At 43.0% G+C, this 14,632-nt stretch overlaps 1 protein-coding gene across 1 annotated transcript in view; it reads left to right on the plus strand.

The window, feature by feature from the left end:
- The first annotated feature begins 3,579 nt into the window (after positions 1 to 3,579).
- Positions 3,580 to 14,632, plus strand: part of ELL2 (elongation factor for RNA polymerase II 2) — a 76,923-nt gene continuing 65,870 nt past the window's right edge. The window contains exon 1 of the mRNA XM_007978973.3: positions 3,580 to 3,850. Within this exon, the coding sequence (XP_007977164.1) occupies positions 3,704 to 3,850 (147 nt within the window). The 5' untranslated portion in view covers positions 3,580 to 3,703. The remainder of the gene's footprint in view (positions 3,851 to 14,632) is intronic.

Below are 14,632 nucleotides of genomic sequence, written 5' to 3' on the forward strand. Positions count from 1 at the left end.
AAGCCATTGCCTTGTATTAAGACATTAATAAGCATTCACTTTTTGTATAGATGGGTTTGAGAAATAACCTCCAAACTGCTAACACAGGTATAAGACAGAATGCACTTCTGCATTGGCAGTCACTACAGAAGATCTGGAAAACTAGAAACCTGTGGGCTAACTTTGGCCTAAAACTTTTTTAATGTCCAGAAAATGTTTATTAAAATTTTTACCTGGCAACAGTCAGCTGAACCAAGATATCACTCAGCCCTTAAATGCTCCCAGCTCACTACAGTCCAGCGTCTTCAGTGCCTATGACATTGTATCTGCCCTGTTTCACTCATTTGCGTATCCAATAGTCCCTGAAGGCATCTGAATTGGTGACCACTGCACCAAAGATGTGAGAAACAGTCATTAAATATGCAGCAACCTGGAATGAGGGGTGGCCCAGTATTTGAAGGCCAGAGAAGGCCTTGATGTTCACATATCCCTTGCCAGCACTGTATATTAGACATGAGAGATGGAGCAGGCCCTGCATCAGATTCCTTTTAGCCTTTTTCCTGCACTGAACTGTCTTATACGACAGATTTCTTCTCAGTTATTAAATCTAATCCATAGCTACTCAGTGTATATAAGGACTGGAAGGACACTTAAAGAGCTGATTCCGACCCTGCCTCTCCTGGTTATGTTAGGCAGGTTGCTTTTAAGTTAATGGGAGTCTCCGTTCCTCCTTCATAAAACTAATGTATTCACCTGGAATCATCATTAAGATCATTTTTAGTTGGCCTGTCTCCATCTATACCACCTCCAACTTATCTAGAATCTACTCAACCCTCAAGAGCTGTTCAAGTACTATCACTTTCATGAAACCTCTTCAGACTTCTCCTTTCTTTGAATTTTTGAGCTTATCACCAACACCATCCAAATTAGCATTTACTAATTTTCTAATTGCTTTGCTTTCAGTATACTGTCCACTTGCCACATTGAAACAGAAAATTCCTTTAGACTTTACAGTTTAATTTTTAAATCCTCTACAGCATGTTATACTTAACTGACATTCAATGATAATTTAATTATCTAAATCAGATAAAGATACAGAAAACACGTATAAAATGGCAGCCTTCCCAAAAAGCACCTTTCATAAGCCTCCTCAAAATAAATTATCCTTACCAGCATCATAACCTGACCATCTGATTCAGGCAGGCATAGTGTACTATACCTGTGATACATCAGTGAAAAGACGCTAGGAGATTTACCATATTGCTTTGTACTTGATCATTTCCTCCTTCCACAGTTGAAAAGCTCAAAAGGGGAAAAATACAAACAAACATGAACTCACTACAATAATATGTTAATCCCCGAAAGATTTGTTACCCACTAAAATAGGGCATGGGAAAAATTTTCCTACTGTAATTTTTCTTAAAAAATCAATTACTAGTAAGAAGCTATAGGTCAGATATTTGAAAACTACAACGAAAACCATCCTTACTCCTCCCCCACCCGCTTGGATGTCATCAGAAATTCTGAGTAAGAGTAGGCCAAGTTAGGATATCATGTGGGTGGGGATTTACCCACATTCACCGGAAAAGCAGTAGGATACAGGTTTTACTTGTTCCGGTCAAACCTCCCTTCCCCCTCGCCCCCCAAATAATTAAGGCTTTAGCTATGTGCTCAGTCCTTTAGTATCAAAGCAAAAAAAAAAAAAAAAACAGAGAGAGAAAAGAAAAATTCAAGTACAGAATTATTTTTAGACTACAGTCCGCTTAGAGATGAACTATTTGAATAAGGTTTCTACTTTTGGAAAGCTGAGAAAACTAGGTAATAAAGCCTCTATTTCCCTTTTAAGAGTAAACTTTTTAATCCAATTTGATGATTCCTTAATTTCTCTACTCAATGAATTTAAGATAACTTTGTATCACCAAAGTAAATGAAATTAGCAAGCGTTAATTACGTCTCAACAGCTAGCCAATCTTAGTGGATTGAAATTAAGTCAATTTACAAACTGTTTTCCTGTGATGGAGCAATGCTTAATACAGGTGTTTCCACTTAAACCATGGAAAGAGAATTCATTCTGTAATTCACATTATACACCTACTTTGTTTGAGAGTCTGAATCAAAAGGGAGTGTACACGTACGGTGGGGAAGGCATTTATTGGGAGGGGAGGACATGGAATCATAGCCATAATCCTATTTAAAGTAATGAAAAACACTGATTAAATACCTATAAACTTTCCCGGGGGATCCCAGTAGAACAGAATAAGGTTTTATAAGCTGAGGGTAAAAACAAGCGTCTCAGTTTTTTAATTAAAAAAAAAAAAAAAAAAACTTTTTAAAACTGACTTTCAACAGTTTGAAAGCTTTCAATGGTTTGTTTTATCTGGTGTTTCTGATCACCCAATTAATCCATCCTCTGACAGGAACCCATCTGTCAGTCTATCCACACACAACCTGAAAGGGACTGCAGATTAGGCTCCCTCTTTTAGCCACGCCTACACAGGAAGCATCCTGTGGATGGAATGGAAAGTATGCCAGGCCTGTGCACACGCCTCACGCCCCCATCTCCTTCGCTTATCCTCGACAGCCTATCTCTTGCCTTTAAACCCTAGCTAGGTTTTCACACAGCCCTATCAAATAAAAAGGACAGAACTCAAAATGAATCAGAGAATGAGAACTGTCGACGTTTCTTTTAATTTAGAACCATGCCAGTTTTACTCTTCCAGAGTCCTTTTTAAGGAGATACCATCCCAACCAGTTGTGATCCCAGAGAATCACAACAGGGCATGGCGAAGTAAAGACCTCGAACTCAATGATCTATTATACCATGCCCACCATACGAAAGGCATTTAACTTCCCGCGTGATTTTGTCCTTAAGATGCTCCACAAAATCTAACGCAACTCCTACATCTAACAGTCAACTCACTAATTTCAAGGGTTTTTGGTTTTGTTTTTATAAGCTCTGCGTGTAGCACCCGACAACTTCAAGTTTCGGGTGAGCAGTCTCCTCCCAATCCCGTCTGCTCAACTACAGTACCAGGAGTTTTGAGGAGCAGATCTCTAGCGAGTCCGCCTACTGCGTCCTCCCCCACACGCACGCACCAAGTTCCACAGCTTCCGCAGCCGTCGGGGAACAAAGTCCTTATTTGGTCACGGCCATCCCCTTACACATCGGAGGGGGAGATCCTCCTCTCCAAGGACCACCCGCGCAGGGCGAGATTCCCCAATTCTGACTTTCCACTACCATCCCCTACAGGGGCGGGGCTCCAACTCCAGGTAACCAGACCAGGCAACCTGGACTTCCAACTAGCAGGGGAGTCCCCAAGCCAGCCTGGCCAATCGCGGCCGGCGAGCCAAGACGACCAGACGTGACGTCAGACGTGATTAAGTTGGCGCGTCACCGAGACGTCAGCCTGTTACCTCTCGGACGTCCCGTCCCAGGAGCAAAACTCCGGCGACTTTGGGCCCCGCCCCAGTGAGAGCGGAGCGCGGCCGATGAGGGCGGCTCTGAAGGGAACAAGACCAATGAGACGAGCCCGGGGCGGGGCGCGGGGCCGGAGGGTGGGGCGGGTGGCGGCGGTGGCAGTCCGAGCTCTGGCTCCGCGCAGTATATGACAGTACGTCAGCAGCGGGATGGCCCTAGCAGTGGCGGCGGCTGCTGAAGCCCAAGCAGCCGCGGCCGCAGTGGAGGCTAGAGCCGGAGCGGCGGCGGCACCCCGGGGAGTTTAAGATGGCGGCGGGGGGGGCGGCCGGCCTGCGGGAGGAGCAGCGCTATGGGCTGTCGTGCGGACGGCTGGGGCAAGACAACATCACCGTACTGCATGTGAAGCTCACCGAGACGGCGATCCGGGCGCTCGAGACTTACCAGAGCCACAAGGTGAGGGCTGGGGGAGGCAGAGCGCACCCCTCACGGCCTGGCCGCGTCTCGCCCTGCCCGGGTGCCGGGTGCGGGGCCGGCGGAGCCGGAGCTGGCAGCTGCCGCCGTCAGCGCCCGCAGCGGCCAGGCAGGGCAGGGCCGGCTGGGTGGCTGACGCCGCGGTCCCGGGCCAGCCTGGGCGTTGGGGAAGCGGGCAGGCGGGCGGCCCCTGGCGGCAGGGCCGAGGCAGCCGCAGCCCTGGGTCGGCTGCCGTGCCGCTGCGGGACTTTCCGACGGCGCACGCGGATTTCCTGGCTTGTTGGGTCCTAGGGAGGGAGAGAGGCCCCGACGAGAGAAGTGAGATGACCACGCTACCCTCTGCGGGGAAGGGGGTGGCGAGCAGCGTGCGGACAAGGAACCAGGGACCACTCGCGGACACCAGCTGTCCGCGTTTTCTAGTTACATGGGCACGGTGGATCCGCAGAGACTGGACTCAGGCGCTCCGCATGTGGGGGTGGGACACACCTTGTATTCCCAGGGACTTGGGGACACATGCGCTTCACGTATCAGGGGACACACGGTGTGCTCGAAGGGATGGGGACTCGGGCGCATGGTGAGGGGCGCACGGTGTACTCGTAGAGATAGGGACTTAGGCAGTCCGTGTAAGGGGGCGGCGCACACTGGAACGGCAGGGACCCTGGCGCTTCGCGTACGGGGGGGAGGGGACACACCTGCATTCTCAGGGACTCCGGGACACGGGCGCATCGCGTTACTGGAGACGCGCCGTGTCCGGGGGCGGACACAAACCAACACGGCGTCCCGGGGAGAGACCTGAGGACTCACACACACTTAGCGCTCCCCGGGAGTAAGACATCGGGTTCTGAGGATAGAGGTTCACCGACGCTCTACGTACCCGAAAAAACTCCCGGCGTCTCGGGTTGACTCTGGGACGTGTAAACAGGGAACGAGCCAGAAGGTGGGGGGAGGATGCAATGCATCCCGGGCCTGTCACCCCTCGTTTTCGAGAGAAGCCCATGGACATACACACCCCTCCAGTACAGAGAGAGGCTCAGATAGGCGCACGTTCACTGTAATTGCACTACAAATCCAGACGCTTTCATGTTGGAAAAAAAGTGGGAGAGAGAGGGAGGCACCGAGAAGGGACGCAGTAACCAGGGTGCATGGGGAAGCAGTTTATGGACATGCAGTATTGTGTGCCTATGAGGGAGACCGGAGTGGATACATTGCATGAGGGAGGGTTATGTCATATGGGGAAACTTGTAACGTTTTACAGGAGAAGAGAGTCGGAAGGGAGATAGAACCCACGGGGCATCTTACAAATAGCCCATTCTAGCCTGAGGAACACACTCCAACCAGTCTCATAAAACAGGCACAGAGGGGCAGAAGGACACCGAGACAGACTCACATAGTTATTCAGCTAAAAGTGGGGAAAAGAATTGACATCTGTTGAGCTCCCACTAATGCCAGGCACTTTAAATACATAGAGCGAAGTCAGAGTCTGAGGCAGAGCGGCAGGAGAGGTGTGAACCCTGGTTCACCGGGAATGTTTTCAGAGAGGCCCCCCCCACCCCGACATAAGTGTGCGCACAGAGGAAGGCATTAGTTGTGCAGGCTTTGGATAGAAAATGAACACACATGATAGGGTATTTGTAAACAGCAGTGGAGACTTTCAGAGGTGAGTGTATTGTTAGGAAGGCACTCAGAATTGGGTGGACACATGAGTGTACGTGCTAGGACACTTGTGTTACTAACCAGAGAAGCATATGGTGAAAAACACTCACAGACTTTGTGTGGTGGGGTGAGGGGGCGTCAAGGAGGAGTGTGCATGCACAGGGAGAAAGGTACCTTCCTACATACAGTGAAATCTCGGGAGAAAACCTCAAGAATGGCTGGGAGAGATACAAGAAATACAAAACTGCGTGTGCCAATAGCTACTCCTAGATAGGTGCACCTGCAGTGAAGAGACCAGCATCAAACGGAGTGGGAGGCCCATTTGGGGGAAGCCAGAAACACAGGCAGAGGGACAGAAGCAGACAGTGGAGAGAAACTCAGCCTTGAAAGATGGAAAGATAAGCTTGCCTGTTCCAAGGGAAGGGCGTGGGAAGGAATGGCAGTGGGAAGAAGGTAGGTCAGGGAATGTAAAGAGAAAACCCAGAGGCCCAGGGAGAAAGAAGTCAGCAGGAGGCGGCTAGCCCCTATTGAGGAGCAGACCGGAGGAGCAGAGAAAGACTGACACACAGTGGGTGGGAAGAGGCATCTCTGGGGGGCAGTAGGTCAGCCAGCTACCTTGGGAAAACAATAGGCAAACTGTACAGTTGATTACAGCAAGATTGACAGTGTACACTTGTGGGGAGAGGGGGCAGATGAGGAGGTCCACTTGGGGAAGGGAAAGTGAAGTGACAGAGATGCCCCCAGTGCCCGCTGACCTGCATGACCACTGGGGGCCCCAGAAGGGAGTGCTTTGTTTTCCTACCTTTGCATGGCCTTCATTTCTGCTTCCTATACCCTAGTGTTTTCATATTTGGGATTAAGTTTACAGTGTTCTAAAAAGCCCTGTATTTATATACCAGTAGCTTCCAGGAGACAGAAGATCAAAAATTCTTTCTCTCCCAACCCACCACTTAGTTCTTAATTAAAAAAAAAAAAAAAAAAAAAAAAAAGTTTTTACTTTTTAAGAGGTACTAAAGTAGTCAGTGGCTTTATTTGCTTCTGACTGCTTCTAGTACTTCTTCCATTTCTGTGCATGCACATTTATAGGTCTGGTTGGTCTCTACAGAGGCAGCAAAGGGAAAGGGGGAAGACTTTTTCCAGATCTCTCTACCTTAAAACACGGAGCCACGTAGATTGTATTGCTCCTAGGATTCCTTTTCTCCTGCAAAACTGATGGTAGAAGCAGTGGCATGGGGGGGATGGTACATGAGCTGACCATTCTTAACCAGCTCCCGTCCTCAGGCCTCACTGTCAGCTCAGCCATGGAAACACTTTTTAAGGGGTGTGGAAAAGCAAGCAGGAATTGGACTGAAACTGTCAACCTCAGTTGGATGAAAACTGGGAAGAAATCAAAAAAATGAGATAGATACCTTTCTGGTGACTGAATGTACCATTGGTACTTACTGCAGGCTCCACCCACATATGTGTCCTCAGTGCCCCTCCTTCTGACTCAGACAGACCGGTGCGCCCCTATGGGCACAGTAACAGTTGCTAGCAGTAGGCATCTGGCTAAGCTTTTATCCTCCAGTGGAAGGATATTAATTTGGTCTTTTTCACTCTCCATCGTTATTAGAAATAGGGCTCATGACTTTAAATTGAAGCTACTGTTTGGGAACATGTTCACATGGATTGGCTAATTGGGAAGAGTTTTCTAGTGGTCAAACCTGTTCTCTCTTGGGGAAAATGGTTTTAATTTCTCATATAAAACTGTCCCCCACCATTCCTGTATTCATATAGGAGGGTACTTGATGACAGGTAGCCTCGAAGCAGCTCTGGCCTATGTAAAGTGATGACTCTTATGCCTTCTCTTCTAATGACTAAGAGTCAGAAATTTCAACAGGTTAATTTGCTAAATTAAGCATCAGAGAATTCTTTTTTTGTCCAAATTATTTTGTCTATTGGAGTTACTCTTCTAAATTAACCCACTTTGATGTAAGGCTTCAAATTATGGCTTCAAAGAAGTGAATTTAAAAGTTTTTGGGTTATGATTTAGGCAGAACAGAGAACTTTTTTAGATATAATTGAGCAAATTTACAGAGTTCTTAGGGTTCATGGAAACAGAATATTTGATGAAAATTCTGAAATCTTGTTTTTTTTCAAACTACAATTCCTCACTGTTTCAAAAGACACATAATCCTACTTGACCTTCATTATTCAGGTTTCCTATTTTTAGAGAAGTAATCTTGGGAACCTTTCAAAATAGTCAGAGGGGCATTGTGAGTCCAGCAAGGAGAGTTATAGTTGGAGTAAATATCTTCTAAAAGTTGTTTTCCCACTCACGCTGAATACAGAAATGGCTTCAAGTTGATGCCAGTATCATGTTAACTGGAAAGTTATTTTCATGATTGGCAGAAAAATTTAGAGATGATAATACAGATATCTACAATATTAACCTTTTAAAACGTAGATTAATTTGAATGAGGAAAAAAGTTGCTAACTAAATAAAATCACAAATTACAACTTTATAGTCATTTTAAATTGTTATCTGTGATTGTGTGGTCTACATAAGCTCTACATATTTTAAATGAGCATATATTATTGTAATTACATATTTCTCCCAAATGGAAAACTATATTTAAAATTAAAATCCAACATTTAAAAATACATTTTAGCAAAGTTCCTCAGTAATGCAGCTGGCTTTATTTTGAAGTTTGAGTAATTTACTTTTATAACAAAAACTTTATCAAAGCATTATTTTCAGATTTTGTTGTTGCTGAGCCTGTCAATTTAGTTTTTAAAAAATGTTTACTCAAAGTTTCAAAGGTAGTGGCTCAAATACCGTTACCATATTTGCTGAACTATTACATAAAAAGTCTAGCATAGTTGTGTTTGGGGGCAGGGGCTGCTCCTGCTCTCTCCCTGAAGATCAGAAAGCAGATGCCTTTAAGTGGGATTCTGCTAGCACATTTCTCTTGTCAACTCCACTGAATTGAAATACATTTTTCTGCCTTTGTTAGTGTCTTCTGGGAAAGTGATAATGTTTTTAAAATTTGTACATATATATTGCCATTTAATTTTTCATAATTTTAGATGCTATTTACAAAGCATACGTTCTTATTTAAGCCTCCAAAATTATTGTCCTTCATAGTAGCTCCCTTCAATGTGTTACTTGACCTTTTGTTAAATCACTGAGTCCACAGGTCAGAGGGTAAGTGACTTCCTTGCCTTATCCTTTTTTTCTACCAGGTGAACTTTTTAGCATTTGATTCATTATAGTTTAAGACACAGAAAAGACTCATACTCTGCTGTTTTCTCTTTCTTTTTCTGCCTGCCCATATTTTGTGTGTGTTTTCAATAATCTGCCTTATAAATACAGAAGATTGTTCTTAAGCCACCACTTGAGCATCCAGACCTGCCAGCACAGCACTGCCACCACTGTTGGACATGTTTATTAAGTAAAACAGTGAGGTTTGCTTTAGCAGATTCTATTTGCTCCACTTTTAAAATGTAGCCAAGTTTAATTTAAATGAATTAATCCTACTGACTTTTAACTTAGACCCATTTTCAGTCTGTGCTTCATTTTAAAATGCTTTTTATCAAGTGAAGTCAAGTTTGTGCCCCATCCTTCAGTGTTTGGAAAGTGTATTCAAATGCCCAGTTGCTCAATGCAAAGGAGGGTGTTCCTCCCTGAGAAAAGTAGTAGCCAGATTGCCTAAAAAGATAGACAGGGAAGCTTGGCACCCGAATTGGGAAGAGAAAGAAAGAACATATGTGAAGGATTGGAACATGTTCAAGAAAAGAATTTAAAAGGAAAGGGGCGTAGAATTCTTGGAATGACTTACAGAAAAGCTTACCAAGGACAATCACCAGATTCAGCCTTTCCATTTGCTCCATTTGCACTTGTGAAAAATTACAGAAGCTGTGCTCATAAGGCTTATTAGGTAATTGGTGATAAAGCCAGCAGAGAGAGGAAAATGAGAATTTCAGCTGAACCAAGGCTAGGTCACTTTTAACAATTTGTGATGACCCTTTTCTCTGCAACAGAGAAGCTCAGGAGTCTGGCACTAGATCCAGCCCACCATTTGCTAGATTGGGCCAAATGTATTTTGGATTGTTTGAGAAAATGTCCCTAAAATGTGATATTATGGCCATCCTACATTGAAGATGAACTAAGTTTTATAATAAAACAACACGTATATAACCCAACATCTGACTGCCCTGCATACCGCAGCTCCATACAGAATTTCCTATGACTTATGCACAAATCTCCTGCAGTTCTGGGGTAGAATATAATAAATTAATGTCCATGTATTTAGAGCAAATTAAAGCTGGAAAACACGGCATAACTTGGGTCAGGTTACCAGCAAGGATTTCTGTCTCTGTCTTTTTTTATCTCCTTCCTTCTTCCTTCCTATTTCTTTCTGTGGCAGTATTATGGCTCTTGAGAGCTATGTTGAATCTTCAAGAATAACTGGTTTAAGAGTTTCCACTAATACTTTGCCAGCAAAGACCAAAGCTGGCATTTGCATGATTTAATGCAGGATATAAGAAAAGAGAATTTTATTAATTAAGCTATAAACTCCTTGAAGATTCGTGGATAAAATTATCACCTCGAATTGACCTCTACAGTAAGGGCATTTGGCTACTGGTTTCATAGTAACTAGATTGTTGAACAAATGGGATGAGTTTCTTTTCTTTGCGGGGATCCTATATGTTACTGGTCTAAAATCCTTGGGTCTTAGAGGATTTTAGCAAGATTTTAGCAGACAGAAACTGGATGGGGACCACATCTCCAGCAGAAACAATGGCATAGGTAAGCAAAGAAGAGTGGTAGCTAGGGCAAGCTCCAAGAATTGCCGTAAAGACCCTGTTCTGCTTAACATGGCGGTCAGGAGAAAAATGTAGTTGAGTTTAAGAGAGAAAAAGTAGGTCAGAGAGGATTCATTACCTTACTAAGAAGTTTGGATTTTATTCTGTGAACACTGAGTAGAAACATAAGGTAATTTGATCTGTGTTTTAGGATTATTGTGGCCCTCGTGTGCAGGATGACTATAATGTGAATCTGGAAGGGGATAGACAAGTTAGAAAGAAGTTTGTGGTACAGGCCAGAGATGACTGGAGTCCACCCTAGGGTGTTGGTGGGAGATGCAGGAGATGAATAGAGTCTATAGAATTTAACAAGATATTGGCCGGGCGCGGTGGCTCATGCTTGTAATCCCAGCACTTTGGGAGGCCGAGGCGGACGAAACACGAGGTCAGGAGATCGAGACCATCCTGGCTAACACAGTGAAACCCTGTCTCTACTAAAAATACAAAAAAAAAAAAAAAAAAAAAGGTAGCCGGGCGTGGTGGCGGCACCTGTAGTCCCGGCTACTCGGGAGGCTGAGGCAGGAGAATGGCGGGAACCCGGGAGGCGGAGCTTGCAGTGAGCCAAGATCGCGCCACTGCACTCCAGCCTGGGCGACAGAGCGAGACTCCGTCTCAAAAAAAAAAAAAAAAAAAAAATTTAGAAGCAGAATCGAATTGAGATTTCTAGCCATTGGCACTAGGAGGAGTACCCCTGATAGAAAAAGGGAAATTGGAAGCAGATGGGAGAGTGGAGTTGGGGGTAGGGGAGATAAAGATGTGAGTGCCATTTTGGTGAACATTCACTCAGCCTTTTAATTTATAATGAGGAGACTTGGGTTTGATTAGATGTTTTATATTTGAGAAGTATAGGAGTTTGAGGCAGACAGATATATAAAACGGTGCTGTGTTGCTTAATATGTCTTATATAAACTGTTTTATTTGGATAGAAATTTTGGAGATTGTTGATGTTTTGAAGAAAGTTGAAATTCTTTGGGAAAAAATTTGGTTTTGAGCAGGGCATTTTAAATTTTGTTTGTATTTCTATAGACTTTCTTTATTGAATAACCTCTATAAATTGTGCTTAAGGCACTGATAATATGAAATGTAATTTTATTTTAACATGGAAATCAGATCTTCTGTGGTTTCTGTCCCTATTGATTAATGAAACGTAAGTAACTCTATATAATGTGCCTGGATTTACATTTCAAGTTTTATTTTGAAATAACATAATTCCTAAAGGCCTTGAAGGAATACTTTCAGTTACCTCACATTACCTCTATTTCTGTTTTGGTGTTTTGATTCCTTTATTTCTTTTTCGTTGGTAGTTCCTTATGAAAAACAAAACAAAGGAATCATGAGTGCATAGAACTTTTGCTATACATACACATTGTAATGGAATGGACTACTGTGAGCGTTTGGTTCTTGATTCAGGGAGATAACCTAGTCTGGAAGACTTTTTCACTCAACAGTGAGCTTATTCAAGGGTTTGAACTTTCTTATAAGATTCACAGATACTTTTTAAGACTTAAATATGCTTAACTAGAAACTTAAGTATTAGCATATTTTAAGATAACATTTAATATCATTGCTTTTGGCTCCATCATTAGAAACCATGATTATTAGAAACCATGATGCCTCAAGAACCAGAAAAGGTGTCCATGTAATAAAAACTCAGCTGAGTATCTTAAGATGTTTTTTCTTTAATAAAAAATTAAGAGGTAGAAGAGTTAAACTACCAAATATTCGTTTGTTCATTCAGCAGACGTGTATTTATCTTCTGACATTTGCCAGGGATAGAACTAGGCATTGGAGATATAAAGCTGAATAAGTCATGAATGGTCCCTGCCAAGAAAGTGCTTGTCATTTTAGTAGAAGCAGGCAAATGTGAAAAAATACACGCTATAAAGTTTGTGTTCAAGGAGATGTCTTCTTTACCTGCCATCCTCTGCTCAGCCCATTGTTTCCACCACACCCGTGAGGTTATACCTGACAAAGTCCCTATTAAAGTCCAGTGGTCATCTCTTTGTTTCCATCTTACCAGACCTCAGCGGTATTCCATTCTCTTGACCACTTCTTCCTGTTAGAAACACATTCCTGATTTTCCTCCTACCTCTCTGCCCATTCTTTCTCATTCTCCTTCGCCTGCTTTCCTCTGGCTGGCCTCTGAATGTTGGAGCTCTGTCTCTCTTCTCTTTATCTGTTCAGTCTCCCTAGGTGAGTTCATTTAGTCCTTTGAATTTAAGTGTCATCTATATGTTAATGACTCCCAAATATTTATCTCCAGATCTATTCTTTTCTCCAGCTCCAAGTACTGATTTCCAATACACTGCCTCATCAAAGTTTAATAGACATCTCAAATCTTACATATCCAAACTGTGTTTTATACCCCTGTAGGAGTTTTTCTCAAGGGTATGGCTAATCATTGCAAGGAGAAAACTATCCTCTGACAATCAACTATTTCAATAAGTACAGACATAAAGGAAATTATAAAAGCATTACCTGATTTTGTTATTATAAAGGATCCTCTCCTTTGTTGATATGAGAATCCATGAGGGATCAAGTAAGATTTTTTTTTTTTAACTGTTATTTTAGGTTCAGGGTACATGTACAGGTTTGTTATGTAGGTAAATTGCATATCATGGGGGTTTGGTGTACAGATTATTTCATCACCCAGGTAATAAGCATAGTACCCAATAGGTAGTTTTTTTGATCCTCACCCTTCTTCCACCCTCCACCCTCAAGGTAGGCCCCTAGTGTCTGTTTTTCCCCTCTTTATGTCCATACGTGCTCAGTGTTTAGCTCTCACTTATTAATGCAAACATGCGGTATTTTTTTGTTCCTGTGTTAGTTTGCTCAGGGTAATGGCCTAAAGCTCCGTCTATGTTGCTGCAAATGACATGATCTCATTCTTTTTCATTGCTGTGTTGTATTCCATGTATATATGTACCACCTTTTCTTAATCCAGTCTACCGTTGATGGGCATTTAGGTTGTTTTCATATCTTCACTGTTTCTAAAAATAACTCATTATTTTACTCCTCAAATCTCTATCTACCTAAGTGTTCCCTATCTCAGTAAGTGGCAGAACTCTCTATCAATTGCCTAGAAATTGACTAGCAACCCTTGATTTGTCTCCTGTTTTCTTGACATATTTGATCTATCAGCAAGTACTGCCAACCTTCAAAATATCCTGAAGCTAACCCCAGCCATTGCTGCTATTCCAGTCCCAGTTACCATCATCTCTCCTCAGGATCACTGCCGTGAACTTTGAGGTGGCCTTCAAGTTTCTACCCTTCCCCCATAATCCACAGCAGCTAGAGTGATCTTTTCAAAACATTAAGTATGATCAAGTAGTCTCCCAGTTTCAAGCCACCAATGGTTCCCTTTGTAAAAAATGTTTTAGATGCCACATTTTATTAATTTCTAGTTTAAAAAAAAAAAAAAACTGCATCTTCCAGTCTAAGCTTATTTTACCACTTCTCCTTATACTTCTGCTTTAGAGATCATGATCCCAGGAAACAAATCTTTATTTGCATTTACAGTCAGATTTGACATATAAGCTAATTATACAATTATAAAGCCCACATTAAATCTGGGGAAAAAATGGTGGGATACTATGCTTCAAGTGTTGATTGATTGATTGATTGATTGATTGATTTAATTTTTGAGACAGAGTCTCGCTCTGTCGCCCAGGCTGGAGTGCAGTGGCACAATCTCGGCCCACTGCAAGCTCCACCTCCCGGGTTCATGCCATTCTTCTGCCTCAGCCTCCAAAGTAGCTGGGGCTACAGGCGCCCACCACCGCCCCTGGCTAATTTTTTGTATTTTTAGTAGAAATGGGGTTTCACCGTGTTAGCCAGGATAGTCTCGGTCTCCTGACCTCATGATCCGTCTGCCTCAGCCTCCCAAAGTGCTGGGATTACAGGCATGAGCCACCGTGCCTGGCCAAGTGTTGTTGATTTAAAGGCTGGTTCACAGTAACTAACTTTTTGGCTAGTTGTTTAGTTTAGATTTTTGCCTTCCATGTTCAAGAGCTATTTGAAATCCTAAAATTTAAGACAACCATATATATATGAAGATTATATATATATATATATATATAAAGTTTGGCATGTATCAGATAGCCACCGTTTTCTAGAAGCTATCTTTCAAAACAGGGATTGTGCTAAATAGATGTTGGTTTTGGTAATCCCTTATATTTCACTCTTTCCATGTGTAGTGGCTAGAAAGAAATTATTCTTTACTTCATATGTTCTTTAATCTGGTTCTTCCAAATCTGTAGAAAA

This window comes from Chlorocebus sabaeus, chromosome 4 (genome assembly GCF_047675955.1).
Source record: "Chlorocebus sabaeus isolate Y175 chromosome 4, mChlSab1.0.hap1, whole genome shotgun sequence".
NCBI lineage: Eukaryota > Metazoa > Chordata > Mammalia > Primates > Cercopithecidae > Chlorocebus > Chlorocebus sabaeus.